Raw genomic sequence first — 16,377 nt, forward strand, 5'->3', positions numbered from 1 at the left:
GCTATTAAATAATTTTGAACGCCCACTATTAAATAATTTTGAATGCCCGCTTTTAGTAATTTTGAATGCCCACTATTAGTAATTTTGAATGCCCACTATTAAATAATTCTGAATGCCTGCTATTAAATAATTTTAATGCCCGCTAATAAATAATTCTGAATGCCCACTATTAGCAATTTTGAATGCCCACTATTAAATAATTTTGAATGCCCACTATTAGTAATTTTGAATGCCCACTATTAAATAATTTTGAATGCCCACTATTAGTAATTTTGAATGCCCACTATTAAATAATTCTGAATGCCCACAATTAGTAATTTTGAATGCCCACAATAAATCATTTAATTTTGAATTTATGTTAGACTTCAATATCTCTGATCATTCAATGATAATTACCCATGAAGCAACCGATTGAGTGTAATAGAATAATGATTGAGGCTTTTGCATGGATTTCTTGGATCAAATAGCACATCCCTTCACACAAAGGACACAGATAACAACAACAACAACAATGACTTCGACTCAACTAACGACGACGACAACAACAATGACTACGATTCAACTAACGACAACTATCAATGAGACAATGAAACAAATATTCATTCCGCCATAAACTCTACGCATAAATGGGGCGGAGTGACACAGAAGTATGGTCTTTGCTTTTGTACCCAGAAGGCACCGAGTTCGACTCCCTGCCACACAGGTGTTCCTGAGCAAGTCACCTCACTTTAGCTTTCTTGGCCACGATGAACTACGACTGACAAGGAGGCTTTTCCAGAGCTGCCAACTTGAAACTTCAAAAATTCGTAAATTTCAAAGGGAAAAAAATATAAAGTCACTTTAAATTAATAGCTTTATAATTAAATAATTTGCCTTCAGTAAGATCCAAAAAAAGCTCCTAAGTCCTAAATTTAGTTTCTAAGCATCAAACTTTCCTTTTCAACAAGATTTATTGAATCAAAGAGTTGAAAGCAGTTCTGTAGCTGGAGTCGAAAATTCGTATTTCTACAAATTATTCGTGATACTAGACAGGTCTGATATTCCAGTTTTCCCTTGGATTAGACCTCGAAGATAAGTTATCCCTTCTCAGAATTAAATAATTGCACCTTTTACATTCTTATCCATGCCAATTTCAAACGTTACGAGCCCCTGAACTCTGCATCACTGTAAAAATCAAGTTCTGTTAAACGAGGATGAGCTGACTTGCTCAAGGCCACACACTGCCAGTGTTGGAGTTGGGACATGAATCCAGTAACCATAGTGTGCTATGCTGCCCCAAGTTATGAATAAAACGAATATAAAAGCTTCAAAAAAAAAAAAAAAAAAAAACAAACACGGAATGTTTCGGAATCAATACCCTTCTTCAGTCAATAACAAAAATGATAAAAACCTGAACGCATCGCTTCAAACCCCGGCAGACGACAGTCACAAAACTAGATTTTAAAATATTTGTTTTTACATATATACAGATTTTAGATTAAAAATTCTTAGATGCCCTTTTTAAAAACAAATTATAAGTTATTTAAGTTATTTAGTCTGCCTGCAATTTAAGACTACAACTACAGTGGTTAAAGCACTAAAAATGCATAACAAAAAGAAGAGAGAAAAAAATCCCAGTGTCCTTTCTCATCAGGATTTGAACAACAACCCATCAATACCCAATGAAAGTGCCTTTCAGCTATGCCATCTGATGGCCTGACAACTACCGGATATTATCAATCAATCATGACGCCTCCAAAGAGCAGACGTCACGACACGACACGGGTAACTTTATGTATAAATGCGTCAGTGTAAAACTACGGACGGAACGGGGTTTTTATTTATTTATTATTAAACATGGATATATAAATATATAAATAACAAGTAATAAAGAGGGGGGGGGGGGGGGGGGGGGGGAAACAGACAAACTGACATTGTCTACCTTATAACACACTTAAAGCTACACATTTAACACAATAATAATAAGTAATAATAATAATAATATTAATGATAATAATAATAATAATAATAATAATAATAATAATAATAATAATAATAATAATAATAATAATAATAATAATAATAACAATAACAACAACAATAATAATAATAATAATAATAATAATAATAATAATAATAATAACAATAATAATAATAATAATAATAATAATAATAATAATAATAATAATAATAATAATAATAATAACAACAACAACAACAACAACAACATCGAGACAATGATATTATCGAGCTTTGACTTAAAAGGTACGAGGCTAACATGTATGATCTACAAAAAACATGGCTAATCTAATTATTACTATCATCATCATCATCATCATTATTATTATTATTATTATTATTATTATTATTATTATTATTATTATTATTATTATTATTATTATTATTATTATTATTGTAATCACAATAATCATTATCATCAATATTACTATTATTATTGTCGCTGTTGTTAATATCATTACCATCATCATCATTATTTCTATTCATATCACGATCCTAGAGAGAACAAACTGCGATATCCATTTTACGTACATTATACCCAATTGATACAAGAGTCGAGTGAGGGGAAAATGAGAGAGGTCATAATATTACGTTGTCAGCAAATTACTTTTTCTAACTGTTACCTACTATCTGTGTACCCCAGTGGAGCCAACAGCAAACAAAACATAATTCGCATTAACACCTGAGTCAAGTGAAGAAGGAAAAAAAAAAAAAAAAAAGGGGGTGCCTCCGAAGTAGAGAGGCATTGCCTTGTGTGTTGAAAGACCACTAGGGTCCCATCCGTCCTTGTCAAGGGGAGTGCTAACCGTCTCTCCTTTCTTACAACACAACATTGATAGTGTTGTAAGCTCTATATATAAGGCACAAAATGCGGGTATTTCAACATCAACCGGTTCAAAAATCGTATATTAGCCTGTAGTATAAAAATTACAACATGTCGCGGCTTAAATATGGTGTTAATTCATTGCCGATAATAAAATGTTAATAAAACATATTTTTATTTAATGTAATATAATATACGACTGGTGAAAAAACAGTGTTTTCCAACAAATACAACTTCAAAAGTGAGTTGTTTCCCTTGACATACACTAACGTTACTAATAAATATTTTTATTTTAGTGATTACCTCCCTTGTTTAAAAATTCAAAATTATTCATGAATCCATGAATAAAATACTTTACAACTTACAATGTAAAGGTCAAGGACTCGAATTTGATAAATCCAACTTTAGAATCGAAGCTTTCTTAGCCATAGAAATTTACGATACAGAACTAATGTCATGAAATAAATTACTTGATTAGCTTTAATTGATAACTAGGCCTAATAACATACAATAAATTACCTTATTAGCTTTAACTAGGTTATAAATTATAACACAGACAAAAATTACCATTTTAACCTTAAGACTTTAACCAAATAAAAGAATAACTTATATTATTAGAAATCTGAACATAATTGTCATATTAGATATATATTAAAATCTATGTACTTCTGGAATAATAATTATAATAATAATTGGAGATTAAAAAAAAAAAGCTTCACAGAGAATAATATAGAGAAAACGATGCTCACACACTCACACAAAAACAAGAACAGAAGGTGAACAACCAGCACGGTCAAAGAGAAATATATAAAAAGAGGACCATGATGATATGAAAAGAAACGAAAAGGGCAACCAAACAGCGAATAGTCTAGAACTAAAACCGAGTAAATAGATAAACGACAGAAACAATCATACCATATAGTGACATATTTCCTGTCCTTCCCATAATGAGAGTTAAATTATAGATAGATGGATAGATAGATAGATAGATAGATAGATAGATAGATAGATAGATAGATAGATAGATAGATAGATAGATAGATAGATAGATAGATAGATAGATAGATAGATAGATAGATAGATAGATAGATAGATAGATAGATAGATAGATGGATAGATAGATAGATAGATAGATAGATAGAGAGATAGATAGATAAGAGAAAATAAGATCATTATGTTTTATTTTGTTTCTATGGGAAGAGGAAGATATATATATATATATATATATATATATAATATATATATATATATATATATATATATATATATATATATATATATATATATATATATATATATATATATATATATATAGTAAACTGATATTATAACAGCGAAATGTGTAATGATAGTATATTTAATTTATCTAAAAAATTTAATTTAAAACACTTAGATTTTATATCCTACAAGTGCTGCCATCTATCCGTAATAATCTCTACTCTCTAAATGACAAGGGCAGATAGCTAAGAGTGACGACCAGAAAACATGGCGGCTAAAGCAGACACAATGCTTTGAAAACAATCACTGCAGACGACTTCGAATAAAAAAAATGACTAGGAACATAGTTCAGACTGGAAGAATAAAATAAAATATAAAAAAAAGGTAAATGACGACGGTAAAATAGAGATGGAAATACTGATAATATTGATGAAGATATTGACAATAATAATAATAATAATAATAATATTCAATGACAAGATGGCATGGCATGACCATTCATTATACAGACCTTCCTCCAAATCATCAAAAAACTCATCGTCCCACTCCAAATTGGGGTGTACGAATTTCGGGGACCCGTAGCCTAAGGGGTGAAATAAAAAGGTGGTAGAGGAGGAAAAGAAGACGAAATAAGAGGAGGAGTAGGAGAAGAAGACAGAGGAAGAGGAGGAGGAGAGGGAGAAGAAGAAAGAGAAGGATAGAAAAAGGATGAGGAGAGGAAATAGAATATGAGTAAACGAGGAAAACAGGAAGTAGTAGACAAGAGATTTCCAGAAGAAGAAAAAAAAATATAGGGATAAGATAAGGTGGTGGAGGAGGGTAAATAATTCATTTTGAAGGAAAAAAAAAAAAAAAAAAAAAAGAGGGAGAGAGGGAAGGAAAAGATATATAGAAGTTATTGTAAAACTACCAATATCATTGCAGCTTTAAACCATTTTACAACCCCTGAGTTTCGGCCCTTTTGGCTAATACTAACACTATACCAATACTAACACTAATATTCCAGGATATGAAATCTAAATAGTAACCAATTAAAAGGGGCGTGTGTGGATCTTTACTAGATCTTTCTTTTCATAAATTGCCGACTAAATGTAGAGGAAAGCCATAAACTATTTATGCCATCTCAATTATTGTGACCAGCCATCACAAACCGGTATTAAGTCGGGGTAACCTTGAGTTTCAAAATTTGTAATTATTTGAGTTGAGGTAGATTAGAGACCTTCAGAGCCTTAAGTCCAAGGAGAACGAGTTTATCCCGGTTTCTGTAGCCTGAAACGGACAATGACAACTGCTTGATACCCTTTTGATAGGATGTTAGCCTATCGCAAAGTACTTTCCACCAGATCTAAAAGTCCCAAATATCCAATTACTGCTGGGTTAAATCAGACCGCGAATAGTGAATTTACGATCAAAATGGTAAAGTTGAAGTCTTTTGCAACATAAGAAATTAATTGTTATCCACCATAAAGAATAGAAATCAATTCGAAGTTTCGTATTTATGGCAATAAATTGAATTTCTTGAATCGAGCTCATCCGAACATAACAACGCTTTGAGAAGGCGGGTCACCATTTATAATACATTTCAGTATTGATCAGGTAAAATCATTTGACAGCTAAAAATCTCCGCAAATTGCGAAGAATTAAGCATGAATATGAAGAAGACGATTTTTAAAAACTTAAAATTGTCTTCAGATTATAGATTCATCCAAGTGATTTCAAACAATCCAAACATTAATCTGCCGTTTTTTGAAAAAACATGTACGTATCGAAAATGCCAGAAAACTCATCCTTTAAATATCGATCTATTAAAATGGTCCTCATCTTATAAAGAAAAAATAACCTCTCCAACTTCGGACTTCAGAAGTCTCAGGTTTGAGAGTATTTGACAAGATGAGAGTCGTTTTAAGTGATTTATTTTGAATGACGAGTTTTCTGGCCAATATTATAAATACATGTTTTGTTTTGTTTTTCTCAGAACCGATGTTCACGAAAAAATAGAAGAACTCGCTAAACACTTTGAAAAATTAAATTTATAATTATATCCCAAACCGATCAGGCTTTTAAGAATACTCTAAATGCCAGTTCACCAGTTTGCTTTAATTATTGATAGGATGAAAAAAAGAAATCAATAACAGAAATCCAATGAACTTAATTAAACTAAAGATCAAACTAATATTCCTACAAAAGTTTTTCGAAAACGTCTCTTAAGACCGAAGAACTGGGAACAAAGAAACTCAAACAAAGGAACACAAGAACAAATCAACAAATTCTGTCACATCTAAACTTTTTTTTTTCTTTTCCAAAGATCTGCCAACCAAATCTTTCAAGTATACTTATTTTTTTAAAATTAGATAACTGAAAATAAAAAATGAAACGTGACATCTAAAAAGATTTTGTTTCTATTTCTAACTAATCTAAATCATGACATCTGGAAACAAATCAGGCATATTAGATCGAATTCAAATCTAACTATTCATCTTCCATTACTTTATTTTTTGTAATCAAACCAAAAAAAATATATAAATAGACATTTTAACATATATATCTATTTTAAAAAAAACAAAAAACAAAAAAACAAAATTAAATTCATGACAAAATCCAGGTTGGCAGACCTCGGTAACCTCAAAAGTCACAAACACGCTATAAACATAATCATAATATTTAATACCAAAAAAAAACAAAAACACACACACACTAGAACACACCACAAACGACGACATACCGACAACGGGACCTCGACGAGGGCTGCTGGACAGTGACAGAGAGTCAGAGAGGCAGTCCCACGATTCGGCTATGGGAGGGAGAGATTAGGGGGGCACAGAGAATACCAGAAGAAGAATAAGAAGACGGGGTCAAGAATACGCTGCTTCTGTTTAAAATCAACCATGCTAGCACCGGGTGATGTGATATGGTGCTGTTGGGACAAATGCTACAGAGATGCCAACTATCGGGCTTACAATAGCTCAACAACTTGTCCACCCTACAAGATATGCTGGCAGGAATTCAGAAAAAAATATTCTACGATTTATCTGGTTCATTCCCTGAAACGTTATAGGAGAACCAAAAGTATATATATGGATATATATATCAACTTTTAGGAATGAACCATTTTACAAATTTGTTTTGTTGACAATTCATTCCATTCTCAGTTCAAGTCTAATGCTGGCCAGAGCACCAAAAGAACACTCAGTGTGTTTGATCTGCCTGGGATAAATAGGAAAAACATGTGCCAAATAATACATGACACGTGCTCGCTAATTTTAAAAGGATGTCCTAATGTCTATTCTTTGGTTACAAGATTACTGAAAAACATCACTACTTAAAATTTGGGGAGGAAAATGCTTTAGATTTTTTAATGTTGAGAAATCAAGACAGTTGGCATCTCTTCTGTCATTTTTTACACGCATACATGTCAATGCAATTTAACAAAAAGCAAAATTCTGAAACCCATGTCATTGAAAAAAAATATTTATCTCTGCGCTATTCATAAAGCACTGCGAACATCATAAATAAAGAGTAACATCTTACACCACAAATTTCATAATCAAACATTACAAGTTCTATGTGATCTGATTTGTAAAAAAAAAACCTAATTTAATAAAGTTTGTAAAAATTTACCGCAGTTTAGTTTCAGTTATCAATTCCTTCTGTTCATGTGTTTTTTTTTCTCTTTTACATGTTACTTACTGAGTGAATTCATAATCATTTAAATAAACATTTCATGTAACTTTAACATTATTTTATTCTTATTCAAATACATCAAACGAAACAAAATTCAATTGAAAAAAAAAAAAAAAAAAAACAATAACAAACAACCAACAAACAAGAACTTGAACCCTTTTGTGAAATAAGAAAATTGTCGACAGAACTGTTCATATCACTTCAATCCACAAGACGAACAATTCATATGATAATAATTTGAAAATTTCCAACCTTGAATTAAAAATGAATTTTTGTGGCACATCTATCTGAAAATTCATCTATGAAACAATGTCAGAATTTTGTGGCACACCTATCTGAAAATTCATCTATGAAACAATGTCAGAATTTTGTGGCACACCGATCTGAAAAGTTATCTATGAAACAATGTCAGACAAATCAGAGAGGAAAATATGAGAAGAAAAAACAAAACAAAAACCTACCCCCAAAAATCAGCCTGCCTCGACTCATTTTTTGGGGATGCTTTTTTTTTTTTCTTCCTCATACTTTTCTTTCTGCTTTGTCTGTTACTGTGTCATACACTTTTATTTTCAAACCATTATCTTACACCAATGCCTTATCCCTCACTTCTTACTGAACAATGAACGCACAATGAATAAAATCATGTAGTGAAACGCACATCGTAAGATTGGGAGGAAAAATATATGAAGAAAACGGCGAAAACTTACATGTAAGCTGGGATGAAAAACAATCGTCATACAGAAAAAACACCAAGCAGCTGGCATCAAAATCAACGACAAGAAACGATATCAAGTGAATTTATCAACACTGTTCAAGCCACAGTTACTACTACGCTTAATACTGAATAAATAGAAATTGATACAGAAAATACACATCAAATTACACCACACCCAAGACAATGTTCATCTGACTATAATAAGACAAAGCCACCTCTAAAAATGTGTTTGACAAAACAAAACAAAAAGGAAATAGGACATGCCACATAACGATAAGAGACAAATAGAACTGTGATGTTTTAAATAGAAAGTGTGAAACTCATTCAAAATATATAAAAAAGCTTGTGAGAGAAATACGCAAGATACTGGACAATACTAAAAACAAAATTGGTCATAATGATGATGATAATGATAATAATAATAATAATAATAATAATAATAATAATAATAATAATAATAATAATAATAATAATAATAATAATAATAATAATAATAATAATAATAATAATAATAATAATAATAATAATAATAATAGAAGAAGAAGAAGAAGAAGAAGAAGAAGAAGAAGAAGAAGAAGAAGAAGAAGAAGAAGAAGAAGAAGAAGAAGAAGAAGAAGAAGAAGAAGAAGAAGAAGAAGAAGAAGTAATAGTAGTAAAAGGAGAAGAAGAAAAAGAAGAGGAAGAATCAATGAATAATAACCATTACTACATAAAAATTGGGAAAAAAAAAAAAAGAAGAGAATCATCAATCAATTTGGATCGAGGGTATTGTAAAAGTGAAAGTGAGTGTAACGAAAACTTTGTGTCCTAATCTGTACATTTGACATTTGAGATAGTCAAACTGACGCATTCTATACATAAATCACCGAGTCGTCAATTAATAAAACAAAATTGTTTCCACAACGTTCCATAAAAATAAAAATTCAATTATTTCATTATTTAAATCAAAATTATTTTCAATAGCATAATATATTTCCCACGACACCTCACCATTTAGAACATCGATTTAAAAAACAAAGTTTTCATTCATCATATACTAGTCGTTGGATCAAATTTCATAATAAATTCTTAAAAAACAACAAAGACTTGATATTTTAAATTAATAGATCACAAAAAGGTAAGATAATAGTAACATTGATATATGTTAAATAAAGGAAAGAAATATTTCAAAAACCCTAAGTCTTTTGTGCCACCCCACCAATTGAATTTCAAATACTTGCAAAATTATAGATCATTTAGATAGATTGACATCGGATTACATTTGACTGTTGCCGTTTTTAGCCAGCCAAAGAAGTGATCATCTCAGACTATAGGTGGATAAAATTGCACATAGGTTTGAGTGCTAGTTACAATTTGTGATTGTTTTGCCTGCGAGAGAGAACTGAATGGCTGCATTGAGCTGAATACTATCCAACAAATATATTTTGCAAACAGATCATAAATTATAAGATAAATATAAGAATCAGAGACTCTATCTGTAATATAATAATTATCATTTTAACACTTAGCTGTCGCATACAGATCATAATATATAAAATAAAACATTCCAAAAAAATATGTAAGGGTTTGTATGTGTCACAATCTCATTCCTCTTCCAGCGAGATCCAGGGTCAATCTCATTTGACATCATTAATATCTTACTGTTTTCATTCAGGCCATGAAAATTTCAGGAATTACGCCCAAAAGTCACGTATGTAGGTGAATCTGACACAACTACTTTACAAATGGGTCTCATCTAAACTTTTCTGTCCTCCATGATATGCATCAATTTGTTCATATTTTCCTAGTCATTTCAATCCGTCGAAACAATCTTTTTTTTTTGTTCTTGTTTTGCAGTACAGCATTAAACACGGATAACTAATAAAATACACTTACGCAATTTGACACATAATGTATACACAATTTCAGATATTGGTATAAAAACAAACAAAAAACCCCAGAAAAATAACATGAAACAATCACAAAATAAGACGCATAACATTTTTGTGATGTTCGTAAATGAAATTTTTTAAAAAAGTCATACAATTTAAAACAGCAAAATTATCATGGTAGTAATTTGTTGGGGTTTTTTTTTTTCAAAAACGAGTCCAATTTTTAAAAAATGATACATTAGTAGTTTCCATGACATTTCTGTCCGGGTATTCAACAACAAAAGTTCAGATTCATATGTAGGTATGTGTTGCACGTTGATCCACCTGCTCAAAACAGTATTATCTAAGAATGACTTTTGATTCTTAAAATAGAATCTATAGTAAAAATACGAGACATGGGCTAGGTTATTTGTTCTTTATCAAGACAGCTCAGCAAACACATAAAACCAAATGGGTCTGCGGGTCAGATTTATTTTTTTTCTCACCAAAGAAAACGCAAAAAAAAAAATTAGGAATGTGTGTCCAATGTAATGAAAGACGATGATAAATCATATAAAGTCTTAAGATTTAAGTTCTAACTAGTATTCAACATGCTAGGGAAACAGAATGATGAAAAGTTATAAAATAGTAGAGCTCTAAGAAAAGAAAATCTAGTGAAAATCATTGAGTGAAACTAAAGACAAGAAGACCCACAAATTTTTAATTTTTTAAAAAGTGTTTGGAGAGTAGATAAATTTATAAATGATAAAATAAGTTAAAATCGGGAAAAAATCAGTTTGTTTCACTTATTTTCTACCTAAGTCTTGTTGATGCTCACAAATTGAAACAGATTAGTCAGGAAAGATTAGGAAAACAACCAAGAAAAAAAAAAACCCCTCAAACTGTCGGAAATTCAAATCTATATGGAATTTCCTTTAAAAAAAAAAAGAAAGAAAAGAAAGGAAAAAAAAGGAACAATCGCGCATCCAAATACATATCCTGAGCTTTATGACATCATCAATATATTTTCACCCAATACCAAATGTCTTTTAAAAATGTGAATAAAATGTAAAAATATGCAAAAGCTGCATCTCGCCAATGGAAGCAACTGGGGGGCATTAGGGTGCGCACTTTACAACAGAAGTACAAATAGGAGTAAGGGAATAAAGAGGGGACAGACAAAATTTTAAAATTATACAACGGATTTTCCACAAAGGTTTGGTTCAAATTAGAGGTGAGCTAACAAGTGAGCATAAATTAATTTGATATCAGATTTTTCATGTTTCACAAACGGTTTTACATCTTTATCCCAATAAATGTATTTCCTTCGTTTCCTGGATCAGAACTCCCTTGCTGATTTTTTTTTTTTTAATCAAATTAATTGAAGCTCACGTTCGAAGTTTAACAATCTAATCTTTTCCCCCTTCTTCTTATCTTAATATGTCATCAAAATCTCTGCGTCAACCTCTCCCAGGGTCTCCCCATCTCTAGTCACCTATCCAGGTAAAGAGATCTAGATTATCAAGGCATTTATAAAATAAAACAAAAACAAAAACAACAAAAAACAAACAAAAAGAAAAGAAGATGAAAGAACGATAAAACAAATAAAAATTATAAAAAGGACAAAACGTAAAGAAATGAGATTTAAAAAAAAAAAATTTGTTTAAATAACATTAGGGAGAAAGAATTAGCCAATAAAGATTTCCCCCAAAACAGACCAAGAAAACCCACTTGTATGTAGTGTATAAAATGTTATGTGTGGACGAAGACAACTTGGAAAATAAATGTCATCTCAAAAGAAAAACCAGTCCAGGCAAAACAGTGCATAAGTGTGTTGAATTTTAAATATTTCATATAATGAACGTATTCTTCAAAATAAATCAACATATTCCATAACTGTGGCACTCTGGAAAGATATGGACTTCAAAATTTGGCCAGAAAACTCATCCTTCAAATATTGATCGATTTAAATAACCCTCATATCTTGGCAAAAACTCGCAAACCTGTATCTAAACGAGGTCCCAGGTTTGAGAGCTTTTGCCAAGATGAGGGTGATTTAAATCGATCGATATCTGAAGGATAAGTTTTAATAATAAAATAATAATAATGCTGAAAACTTACATAGCGCTATAACTCCGAGACATCAGACTGTAAGCGCTCTAAGTTTTCTGGTAAAATTTTTTAAGACATGTTTTTCCAGAGTACAGCAATTTATTGAGTTAAGGAAAAAAATAAAGAAATAAAAATGTATAGAAATAAGACAACTATCCATGGGAGACGCTGGACCATAATTGAGAGGTAATAAATGACCGAAATCCAACACCCGACTCCACTCACCGTAATAATCCCAAGGTCCCTTGCCTTCAAATCAGCACCAGATCAATGACGACGACGATGATGATGATGATTATGACGAAGGCGACGATGGAGTGGATGATGACACATTTGAAGGTGTGTGACACACAGACGCACACCGTACAACACACGTATATCAAATTATATACGCAATGAGGTATATATTGTGTGTGGTCAGAGGTGGTTAGATGAGTGGTAGTGTTGGTAGTACAAAGACACCAATAGGCAGCAATAATATAGAAGATAATAATAACAACACGATAAGAAAAGAATAAAAAAATATAGATATATATTATTCAGATTGAAAAAAATAGCATTAATTGTCTGAAAAAAAAAACAAACTAGATGGTTTCTTATATATTCTCATCATGAGTTAAGAGTTGAAAACATGTTATCTCCTTCATATCGCACTAAAAGACGTTAAATCGTCATGATAATCAACAACCAAATAAATTTCACCATGATTATAAATGACAGCCAACACCAATTTCCATTGGAAATGCCCTCTATATCAAATCATAAATCGGACAATAAAGGATCTAATTTTGCTTAAAAACACAAAATATAAAGCAAGTTGGCAAACTGGAAATTAGAGAAACAAATATTTTTTAGGTTGGTAAGACTGCTCATTGCAAATGTAAAACATGTCGGATAGAGAGAGAGAGAGAGAGAGAGAGAGAGAGAGAGAGAGAGAGAGAGAGAGAGAGAGAGAGAGAGAGAGAGAGAGAGAGAGAGAGAGAGAGAGAGAGAGAGAGAGAGAGAGAAAAGAAAGAAATAAAGAGGAAGAGAGAAAGAGAGAGTGAGTGAGTGAAAGAGAAAAAGAATTGAATAAAATTTCTAAAATTTACCTCCCACATCAATTATCAGACTTGCCAACCAAAAAGAATTTAGCGTATTTCCCATATTTAGGCTAAATTCCTCTTTTTTTCCCCTTCATTTTCCTTTTAATCAATATTTTTTTCAATGTGCAAGGGAACCATAAAATTAACAGTAAAGATCAACTGAATGTTATGAAGACACATCAGGCAAGCTGAGGGCAGGAGAGTTTGATTTGTCTTTAACAGCCAACAATAAAAACACCCAGATCCAAATATCTAAATGGCTACAAAACTTCTATCTTAAACATGCTTTTTCTCTTTCTTTTTCTCAGCCTTTTGCCTTTTACAATTTTTTTTTTAATGTCAAAATTGTTGTATTTTAAATTTAAATCTCAAACCGTGTCACAATACATTAAAAATCCCATTGGTTGGCAAATTTGCGTTATGAATGTGCTGAAAGTATATCTGAACAAATATTGAACAATACACGTTACTCAAGATTGAAATCAAACCACAAGACTGGACAATTTCATTAATCACAAAAACTGTTACAATATAAAAATTCACATTTTTAGAACTTAGTGAAAGGATTAAACATCATTATCCATCAATATAGAGACCACAAAAGACTGACTATATTGGTACAGCATGATCAATGGAAAACAAACAAAAGTTTTGACAAATGCGAAAAAGGAAGAGAGCTTGGAAATTATATTTTATAAAAAGAAAAAAATTGAAGAAGCAAGCACTTTACTAAAAAAAATTTTTAGAAATCAAAGAACAGACAATAATCAAAACATAAAAACGTGTGCTGACAAAATTAAAAATTGCACTTTTCACCAAAAAACAAACGTATTGTGCTCCCCCTTGTGTCGCTATAAAGGCAAAATCGATAAACAATTCAAGATTTTCATTGCATAAAAAGCATTCTAATTTCTTAAAGAGTTTTCTATGGTGAGATCTACAAATGAAATCATTGCTGTACCACTAAGAAAAAAAGATAAGCCACAAAATGAAAACGATTAGTATGATAACCTTAGTGTCCCATTATCATTTCTGTCGCACATTGAATTGACGAGTTATCATTTCCCATTAATCTCGACCCCATCGAAGTTGTAAACATTAGTTCGAATAAATATTTTCATTAGTCTGGGATTTACTAAACATCTTATTAAGTTCACATTAACATTAGTATTTTTCTTGACAAAAAGGAAAGAGCCAAAAAGATAGAAAAGAGATGATCCACGTTTTACACTGCTCATTCCTCTTAGGGAGCGTTCACATATTATGTCAACAAAAAATTGGCACTTTTAGACCCCCCCTCCCCCCCATGTCATCAATTGTCATCATTGACTTGACCCCCCCCCCCCCAATATGATGACATCATCAAAATGGACTATTTTTCGTGAAAGTCATGTGATGGTGGCTATTGAACAGAGGAAAAGAGGTAAAAACAATTGAGTGCCAAAAGGTGTGAAATTTGATATATACCTCTTTGTCTCTGTTCAATACTGGTAGCCAGCATTATACGATGTTAACAAAAAAAAAAAGTCCATTTTGAAGATGTAGACATGTTTAGGGTAGTTCAGTTGTTAGAGCGTGGCTGAAGACCTGACAACTCAAGTTGATTCCCATCGCAGCCACATTTTTTTTTTTCGGGGGCCCCCTGTCCACCCAGCAGTGAATAGGTGTAGGTGGATCACCTGATCTGGTAAAAAGTAATTTGTGAAGACTGATGTCCTATCCGAATAATAACATATATGTTACTAATCCGCTTCAACTTTTACAGTGTTTTTCTTGGGTGTGTTTTTATTCTATTTGTATAACCAAATTTTTGATGACATAATCTTGGGTATGGACACCCCCCCCCCCCTCCCCCATGTCAACACTTGTCAACATTTGGCAGACCCCCCCTCCCCCCCCAAAGTGTTGACATAATATGTGAACGCTCCCTTATCCACAAAAATCTAATTCAACATCCAAAACATATTCATGACTTTCTTCACATTACACGACACTGCCATTATCAAATAATTCTTAAGAATTTGAAGCTGTCAACAAATCTTTTAGTCTTCAAATAATTTCGCAATGTAAAAAATAGAATATTTGAGAAAAAGATAAAAATCAAATGAACAAAAATCAAATGAAGATAAAAAGAACTAAAAATGCACTGTCCAAACAAAACTAGCACTGACAATTAACTATTTTTTAAAAATAACTTGATGATACAAGAAAGCTGAAAGAATAGATACAACGATGGTGAAAAATAAGAAAAATTGGCAAATGATGAGATACAGTAATGACAATAACAAAAAACAACAAGTATCATTTAATAGAAAAAACAACATAATACAAATTTTTAAAACAACAAAAACAAAAAAAAAAAAAACAAAAACAAAACAAAAAACATATTACTACGGCAATTATTAATGTCTTCTTAAATTTTGTATCTCATTATGTGCCACGATATTATGCTAAAAAAATTAAGTGAAAATAGTGCATTACTTCCGACTCCTTATAAGAATCCAAAATAAGGAGAATGAAATATGTGAACCAAGAGAAATCAAAATTCCAATAGTGAATATTGTCAACAAGAAATCCCATTACACCAGCTAAAATCTTTCCAGTAATTTCCTGAACACAGACAATCAATGTTGACAAAGGCAATTCTCTTGAATGACAAAAACCCTTTGGAGGGGTAACTATGCTAACGGCAAACAAAGCAGATTACTAAGGAAACAGCTGGTGGCTTGAATGATTGTGAAAATAGAACTTGATCATGAAAATCAGAGAAGTAGTCAAACAACATTGCATGAATTCAATTGATGGTTTTGAAAGTGCTACTTTAGTAATGTTAAGGGAGAGGGCAGAGAGCATTTTCTCTCAGAACTTATTGTATGTGGCTTGTGTTGTGCTCAT

General features: G+C 31.5%; 1 protein-coding gene and 1 non-coding gene across 21 annotated transcripts in view; both read right to left on the reverse strand.

Annotated features, from left to right (window-relative positions):
* The window catches only part of LOC144958080 (cytoplasmic dynein 1 intermediate chain 1-like), a 49,077-nt gene that overhangs the window by 22,729 nt on the left and 9,971 nt on the right, over positions 1 to 16,377 (reverse strand). For 4 of the 20 annotated variants that reach the window (XM_078889695.1, XM_078889696.1, XM_078889693.1 and 1 more), the window contains 3 exons: positions 12,623 to 12,646; positions 6,762 to 6,830; positions 4,551 to 4,622 (listed from right to left, as the gene is read on the reverse strand). The exons of 3 other annotated variants lie outside the window; for them this stretch is intronic. In XM_078889695.1, the coding sequence (XP_078745821.1) occupies positions 4,551 to 4,622; positions 6,762 to 6,830; positions 12,623 to 12,646 (165 nt within the window). The remainder of the gene's footprint in view (positions 1 to 4,550; positions 4,623 to 6,761; positions 6,831 to 12,622; positions 12,647 to 16,377) is intronic. 13 more of the 20 variants (XM_078889709.1, XM_078889710.1, XM_078889707.1 and 10 more) reach the window with 6 other exon arrangements.
* On the reverse strand, positions 2,710 to 2,826 carry LOC144958431 (U6atac minor spliceosomal RNA). The gene has a single exon (XR_013642434.1). It is a non-coding gene; the product is annotated as a U6atac minor spliceosomal RNA (small nuclear RNA).

This window comes from Berghia stephanieae, chromosome 12 (assembly GCF_034508935.2).
Source record: "Berghia stephanieae isolate SIO BIC M18660-M18661 chromosome 12, UCSD_Bste_1.3, whole genome shotgun sequence".
In the NCBI taxonomy this organism is placed as follows: Eukaryota; Metazoa; Mollusca; class Gastropoda; order Nudibranchia; family Aeolidiidae; genus Berghia; species Berghia stephanieae.